The sequence below is a fragment of the Mchenga conophoros genome, linkage group LG16 (genome assembly GCF_057382185.1).
Source record: "Mchenga conophoros isolate Kocher_MC1m ecotype Shallow Benthic linkage group LG16, M_conophoros_male_GT1.1, whole genome shotgun sequence".
Lineage (NCBI taxonomy): Eukaryota > Metazoa > Chordata > Actinopteri > Cichliformes > Cichlidae > Mchenga > Mchenga conophoros.
Window position 1 is genome coordinate 21,628,842 of NC_140541.1, and position 8,611 is coordinate 21,637,452.

General features: G+C 41.5%; 1 protein-coding gene across 1 annotated transcript; it reads right to left on the reverse strand.

The window, feature by feature from the left end:
• Positions 1-1,907: 1,907 nt before the first annotated feature.
• Positions 1,908-6,090, reverse strand: pcdh8.2 (protocadherin 8, tandem duplication 2). The gene is made up of 3 exons (XM_085250293.1): positions 3,429-6,090; positions 3,124-3,322; positions 1,908-2,829 (listed from the first exon to the last, which is right to left on the reverse strand). Exons 1-3 carry the CDS (start codon positions 5,892-5,894, stop codon positions 2,516-2,518), a joined length of 2,979 nt encoding a protein of 992 aa, XP_085106419.1. The 5' UTR covers positions 5,895-6,090; the 3' UTR covers positions 1,908-2,515.
• Positions 6,091-8,611: the final 2,521 nt, after the last annotated feature.

Consider the following 8,611-nt stretch of genomic DNA (forward strand, 5'->3'; position numbering starts at 1 on the left):
TGTGTCTGGGGGTGGGCGTCCGGGTACACACCGGCTCACTCCTTGGCGGCCGCTTGTCGGGGCCTGGGGCCTGGGGCTCGCTCGGGCCCCTTTGGAGGTGGGGTGCCCCCGGCCTCTCGGCCTGGGGCTCGGTCACTCAGGCACAGCTGGGGGCCGGCGGAGCTCACGGGCGCGTCACTGCAACTCCCCCTGACTTCTGCTCCGCGGCTGCTGGGCGAGCCCTCATCTGGGACTCTCCTCAGCGCTTACTGGAACAGTGGCGCGGCTGCCCCTCTGTTGGTCTTCCATGGTCTCTTGTGTTCTGGGGGCCTCTGGATGTCTGGAGTTTTGATCTCCTCCATACCCGCTTCACACCCTGGAGGACGGGGCTGTGGCCCCCCCACACTCCCTAGCAGATCATTACATGGAGAAACCTTTGGAATGCAAGCATGCTGATCCACACAGGTATGCACACATGGGTATTCACAGACGCGGACTAAAGCTTTCTTGGCTGCTACCTCAAAGCACACTGTGCGCTGTCTATCTTGCGTGCTGCACAATATCGTTTATTATTTAGTAAATATTGATATCTATGACTAGCTAGTTTATTGTGATGGTGCTTTGTTTTCTCTATTATTATGTTGCTCTTTGTTGTTTGCTGTCTCCTCTGTTTGTTTTTTTTGTTTGCTTTTTTTTTTTCTCCATACAGGTGACCCAGGAGTTCTTTTTTTTTTTTTTCTCTCTCTTCCCCCCCCTTCTCACCGTCTCTTCTCCCCTTTGGTTTTCTTTCTTTCTCTCCCCCTCTTTCTCTCATTCATTCCCCCTGTCCTATTTATTAAAAAAAAAAAAAAAAAAAAAAATGACAAAGGATGAACTGAAGCTCTGCCATCACGTAATGTCGCATACTGCTGTTTCTGATGTCATTTAGAAAAAAAAAAAAAAAAAAAAAAAAAAAGAATTCCTTTGTGTGCTCATTTGAGTTGAAATCTGGTGATTACACTGGCCATAACAAGAACACATTGATGATTTATTGCTTCCTAAATAGCAGAATTATTTTTAGATGCTATGAATATATTATAATCATCAAACGATTCACTGACATATTGCCATTTTGGAAGAGACCACCCAGGATGGAAATGATGAAATTTATATCCGAACAATGTCTTAGCTTTAATTTCTCCCCTTTTCTCACCGTTCTGTGTTCTTGTATGTGTTTGATGCCGATTTTCTGCATTTGCTTGGCTGTTAGAGATTCCAGATTAAAGTAATGCACTATAATTCTAGTAAAACTTGGATAGAGAAGCTTTCATGCTCTTTGTAAGTCTTTATATTACGAGATGATACAAGAGCACACAGACTGGAAGTAATGTACACATTCATGCACGCACACACATAGACAGAACCTTTGCTGAATTATGAATTGTTTCATCTGACTAGAGGAGAAAGGACATTTTGCGGTGATGTAGTCTTTATCACAGCTTAAAGAAAATTGCATGAAAAGAGATTTAAATGTAAAGTGCTGCTGTTTCTTAGAAAAAGATAAAATCACAGTTTTAAAACCACATAAGCTGAGGGGCAATCACAAAAGGTGAGGGGAATATTTGACCATTAAAATAATGCGCTCACGGAATAGAAAAAATACTCTTATTACTTTAGAAACAATGATAAATCACTGTGTTCTTTACAATAGTTGACAATATCTACACAAAAACAAATATTGTTTGTTATATAACACTTTTATTTTTAAAAAAACAACCTGAATAATGGGGGTGTTGCTTTTTTAATTCCCCGAGTGACTGTAAGTACATTTGACTGGCAATGCATTATTTGCATGCTAATTGAGGCAGCACAGTAAGTATATTGTGTACAATGACAAGACAGTGACATTGGCTTGTGCTTGTCATCAATTTTGCTGTGATGGTTGGAGAACCTCATTTTATTTATTGCAGCCTATAAGCCTTTAAGGGAAATTAAATGCATTCAGTTGGCTAATTGAGGTTATTCTGTATGCTTTGTGAATAGGACAAAAGGTTGTACTCTGCCTGTAAGATTACAGCTAGGCCCTACAAGCCCAGGATTTTTTTAATAGTACTGAACAAAAAAAACAAAACAAAAAACAACTTCTCTTTATTAAATTGAAACTGTTTATTTGTGCAACAATGTGATAAAATCTACCACAAACATGGTAATCTTTCACGTTGATTGTTTTCCACAGCAGAAAGGCCCTTCTCAGCCTAAATGTCCACAGGTCATGCCCCTTAAATATTAACACATGCTTTTAAAAATTCATAATAAAATTCCTTTTTACATTGAATCATTATGAAAAATATATTATTAATAATGTAAAAAATCTTGCATATTACACATGATACAATGAACAGTCTTATATGAGTCAAAAGACACATGACTTACTACAAAACACTGCAACAATCCAACATAGAGTCTATTAAGATTAAGAAGTATTATACAGTATAGAGACAGCACAGAGGAAAAAAAATCTCCCTTAGTGACTGTTTGATCTGTCATTTAAGCTTTCTTAAGTTTTTGTATACTCTGGGATGGAAATTTCGTCTGTTTCCTGTATTCTCGCTGGTGTCGGTGGACCAACGAGAATGTAATCAAATTCCTGGTGTTGAACTTTTTCATACACACTCTGAAGACCGCTGGTTTTGGGCATGTGAGGTGGGTAGTAGTTTTCCCTTCTGGTGTCCCTGGGAAGTGAAGCTGTCTTGGAAAATGTTGACAGATGGGGACCGCAGGCCAGGCTCGTGTTTGGTCTTGTAGCTGAAGGGCTCCAGCATCGGTCCGAGTGTCCCAGCACTTTGCACTCATTCGTACATGCCCAGAGACCTGTGAAAAACAGTGGTGCTGTCAGGATGTGATATGAATACAGTTGCTGGCTCACCTAGTTGAGTGTGTTTGATAAATGAAAGATCTCAGCTCAAGTCCAAATGATTCGTCACAATGCATCCAGTGTACAGTTAAATCAGTCAAAATGTTACCAGTGAAGTGGTAGAGAGGTTATGTTTTTATTATATCCAGTTATAAACCACATAATCTCCTTTTTTTTCTTTGTACCTCAAGAAACTGCTCTCATATGCTGTTATTTGACTTATTTTCTCTCTAGATATATGTTTCACTTACTGTTCGTTGGGGGTGACTCTTTTTTGTGCACATCTCCACTTATATCAGAATCGCTGTCATTGAAGTCACTGTCTCCTTTTCCACTGTCCTTGCCGCTGATGTGGGGATCTCTTGCTGAGATTGTTGTGAATGAATTGCCCTTCCATATTGTTATCGGCCTGACAGTTTCTTTCCCATATCCTGGTAGTGTAGAATATCCCTGCAGAGATTTAAACACATTCATGGAGATTTTGAGTCTAAATACAAAGAAAACAAAAGAAAACAAAACAAGAAAACAAATTAGATTACCTTTTAAATGGACATACCTTTAATTTACCCTCCATAACCCTGTTGTTTGAATCAAACATCCCTGCTGTCTGTCTGCCATCCTCGCAGCCTGTCTCCATTGTGTTGCTGCTGGCCAATGGAGGATTCTCTGGAAATGGATGGGCATCAAACACTTTGCCTTTGTGGTTTTGATTTAATGAATCAATGTGTCCACTTTCAACTTTCTCCACATTTGGAATTTCTTCTTTATCATCACTTCCCCCATCCCCTGTCTCCTTTTTCCGGCGGCTGCAAATGGTTGTGATGAGAATGATAGCCACCAGGAGAACAGAGCAACTGCCTGCCAGGACAATGATTATGGCTACGGACATGTCCCATTCAAAGGGCTCCTCATTGCCATTTTGAGCTGAGGAAGGTAAACTTGGTAGAGCACCTTCTACGAAACTGAAATGTATTGTAGCTGTGGAGGTAAGTGCGGGGGATCCATTGTCAGCGACTGACACTGTGACTTTGACATTGTCTGCGATATCATACGTCAGCTGTCGACTCACATGCACCTTGCCTGTGTCTTTGTTGATAGAGAAACCCAGGTGTCCCCCCTCGGTGATTTTATAGGACAGCTGTGCATTTATGCCTTCATCAGCATCTGTTGCCTTTATCTGGGTTACCACATAACCTGCAGGTGCATCTTTAGGCAGGAAAACTTCAGCAGATCCTTTGTAAAGGGGGGGCTCTATGATAGAAGGCTGGTTGTCATTCTGATCAACTATTTTTAATCTGATGACAGCTCTGCTCTGAAGCTGTGGTGACCCCCCATCACTTGCTTGAATGTGTACATCTAGCTGTTTCATAACTTCGTAATTAAAGCTTCTGAGTGCATATATAGAGCCAGACACTGAGTTAAGAGACACAAATGTGTTCACTGGGGATCCCATGATAACGCTCTCCACAAGCCTGTAAGTAATTTTCCCATTGTTGCCCAGATCCGCGTCGGTGGCCTCAACTGTGGTGATGTAAGCACCCGGAGCGTTGTTTTCTACCACTGAAACTTCATAGACAGCTTTAGCGAAGTGAGGGGCGTTGTCATTCTCGTCCGTGAGTCTTATGGTGTACTGAGTGATTTTTCTCAGTGGGGGTGACCCGAAATCCTCAGCCATGACTGTCAAGTTATACTCACTAATCCGCTCTCTGTCTAGGGCTGCTGCTGTAACTATCATGTAGCTGTCCTCGTACGCCTGTCGGAGTTTGAAATGGTCGTGGCCGTATAACGTGCAGTAGACTTGGCTGTTAACTCCAGAGTCTCTGTCCATGGTGCTGATGAGCGCCACCAGACTGTCCTTGTCTGCCGCCTCGCTGATGTATGCAATGCCAGTTGTAATGGAGGTCATAGGGGTGATGCTGATTTCTGGGGCATTGTCATTAACGTCGGTGACGTGAATTATGATTTTGCACACGGAGGGGGTGGGGTTGGGTCCCAGATCAGTCGCCTGCACGTCTAGCTCATAGGTGCTTTTGTCCTCAAAATCCACGGGGCCCCTGAGAGTGAGGCGACCTGATTTGTTATCCACTTGGAAAAGTTGTCGGATCTCATGAGAAACCTGTTTTCCGAACCCGTAAACGACCTCTCCGTTTAAGCCCTCATCAGCATCAACTGCGTTTAAGTCCAGTATAACAGTGCCGACAGGCGCGTCCTCTGGCAAACTGACTGAGAAACTATTTTGGTCGAAAACTGGACTGTTGTCATTAAAGTCGGTCACTTTTATAGTTATCTTTGTTGACCCCGATCGGTACGGATTTCCTCCGTCTGTGGCGACCAGCTCTACAGTGTATGATGATTGAGTCTCCCTGTCTAGCTCTTTCATTAGTACCAATTCCGCATATTTAACCCCATCCGCTCTCAGGAGCACATCAATGGTAAAATGACTGTTTACGGAAATTTGATAGCTTTGGATGTAGTTTGACCCGACATCAGCGTCCACAGCCGGGTCTAAAGGGATGCGGGACCCAACAGCTGCATTCTCTGAGATTTCCACTATAGACTCCTTGCTTGGAAACTCCGGAGAGTTGTCATTGATGTCCTTTATTTCCACCTCAACGTGAATCAATTTGTAGCGATCTTTTGAGAAATTAACCACGTCAAAAGCAATCAGACACTGTAGAGAATGTCTGCAGATTCTCTCCCTGTCAACTCGTTCTCCGACAGTGAGTTCCCCGTCGCTTTCTCTCACCCTGATGAATGAATCGTTGAATTGTTTCATCATCCTGAAATTGCTCTTGGAGGAATGAGACAGACTCAAGGACATGTCCTTGGCAAGGTTTCCGATGACCGTACCTGGTGCGTTCTCCTCATTGGTCTGATATCTGATAGTATTTCCCTCGGACCGAACCCACGAGGCAAATAAAAATTGATGGATTGAGAATATTAAAATCCACCGGTGCCAATAAGTTTTAAATTTGCCCCCTATCATCTTCGTAGTAATCTTCCTCTCGGTAAGCAGCCTCATTGTGTGCAGGAGAGAGCAGTTCACCTCTGGAGCGAGCTCTCCATACAGCTCCCGCTTTTATGAACTGAAGTGTGCTGAAAGTGAAAGTTGCTTGCTCCTTGCGCGCAGCCAGTCAGATACGCTTGTTGCCTCGCCTTCAACAGCTCAAAATTCTGCAGTGGCGGGGTTTATACAGCTGCTGATGCTAATGAGACGAAGTGTGACCAATCCCTCGCTTTAGAATTAAAAATACCCCCTTATGAAAAAGGAAAAAAAAAAGCTCTGAGCCTTTTCTTTTTTTCTTCTTCAGAGTGCACACTGAAGGAAGTTGCAAAACAGAAATAAGGGCAGAGAGATATGGCAGTCCTTGAAGATAGTTCCTGTAGTGTTTATCGTCTTATTACAGCCATTACCGAGTGATGGTTTTATTCAGTGAAAGCCTATTTCTTTTTCTTTTGATGTCTAGTGTATTTCTGTTGAGCGTGCCTGTGCGCGAGCAGATATGTGCAAGTGTGCGCGCTCTTACACAAATGTCTGCATACACTCACAAGACCAGCTCAATTGTTTTTGGTGAACTGAGCAAGGTTTTTCTTCGGGGCTCAGTTAACACGAGAACAGTTTAATTATCTAGAAACAAATCCGCATTAAATTGTCTACGTCTCCCCTCTGAGTAAAGGGTGGCGCTATATTGATCTCTTGGTGTGGCAGGAGCTGAAACATCTTTTTCTTATATCTTACTTGTATAAGGGAAAATAAGAAAAGAGGAATATACAACCGCCTGCACCCCTCAAATTTGTCAAATCAATCAATAAAAAGATACCAGTATACATTTTAGGGGTCTTTAGTCTTCTTTCTGTTGCTTCAGAAAGACATCTTAGCAAAAAAAAACAAACAAAAGCATTTTAAATTGTATCTACAGGCACTTTGTTGCTAGCAGAAAAACACATCATTTGTTCCAATTTCTTTAATTGGATCTACAAAAATGCCAAAGATAGCACCGTTTGACAGGGATAAAATTTTATTTTTGCACCAACAAGGTGACTCCCAAGGATCTGCTAGGTCAAAACGCGGCATATCTTGGGCATATATCAACATGGTGTGCACTGTGTATAAAAAAAAAAACAGAGGAAACTGGACAAATGGGAAATAAAAGCATATCTGCATCGCATCTAAAAATATCTACAGAGATGAGCAATATCTAAAGTCATGTCCTTAAAAAACCTGACATAATACTCGAGAGATGCATCTGCCCCTTTAGTTGATCCATCTATTGTTCCCTGAAAGCTCATCAGAAATGTTCTCAGTGGAAAGGCAGCTGTCAACAAGCCATTTTAAAGCAATGGAACCAGAGAGAAAATCTTTAGATATGCCAAATTATACAACAACTGGGCTGAAAATCAGTGTTAACAAGTTTTATTGAGTGATGGATTCAAGTTTGAAAGTCTTGGTTTGAAACATCATCAATATGTACAGAGGAGGTCAGAAAAGAGATACAATAATGAGTTTCTACTGCTATCTGTAAAACATAGTGGAGGCTCTGTCGTGGCTCGGAGTTGAATTTTTGCCAGTGCTTTCAGGGATTTGTCGAAACTGAACATTACAGTAATCCCACACAATATTAGAAGCAATAATGGCAAACATAACTGTTAAGTTGTTTGGTATGGGAACACTGTTTAGTTATACAGACCTATTTTTACTTTACACTATGCTAAAAGCAGCAACGGCCCAGATGAGCATCTATTCTGCATCTAGTTAGCTAGCTATTATCATTTATTTTTGTGATTAGTGAGATTATATAAAATATTAAAACTTAAGTAAGTGCTGAACAACAAAGCATAATGTTAATACTTCTGATGTCTGCATCTATGAAAAAATAATTTTGGAGGGAATATTTATTTTTCCATTTGTCTCCCCTGCAGGCAGCCAGCAGCTACATTCAGGTACTTGCGTCACATTACCTCTGCAGATGTTCCTTAAAATTGCAACTAAAGCATTTCAGCCTCATGTGCTTCCAGTTGGATGCTTTTAGAAGAGTGGCTGTCATTTTCAGCTGGTACACAACATTTTAGTGGACATAACCACAAAGTCATAAACAAAGCAGAGAAAACAATTTAGATAGGGCTTCAATTTTCTTCTTCTTTTTTTTTTACTGCTTCTATAATCGTTTGAAATTCATTTCTTTCCCTCTAATAACACAAAGACAGAGTTAACTGTAGACAGTACTTTCTGTGCAATTTAGGTTTGTGGCTCTTCATGGCACAGGCTGCAGCTCCTTAGTTCTACTTAATGGAAATTTTATTGCTATAGCATACACTGGTATTTTAGACCACAAGGCAATACAAACATTATGGCCACAATTTGGGAAAAGGACTTCCATTTTTCAAGATGACTGCACAAATTTCTGACCATTAAGCAAGTGTTTCTCTATGTCTGAAATGGAAGCACTTGAGTGGACTGCACAGAGCCCTTATCTCAAACCCTTCCAGCATCTTCGGGGTGAATGTGGAATGCCGAGTGTGAGACAGACCTTATCACTCACTATCTGTGTCGCATCTCAGCGATAACTTTGTGGCTGAATGAGAACAAATCCATAAGCCTTGTGAATAGCCTTTCCAGATGAGCAGAGGGAGATAAAGGCATGATATTAAAATCAATGTGCCCCTCCCCACTGTTCGTGAGTAACTTGTTGATATGATGTTCACATGCTTTCTTTAGGTATCCACATATTTTTAAACATG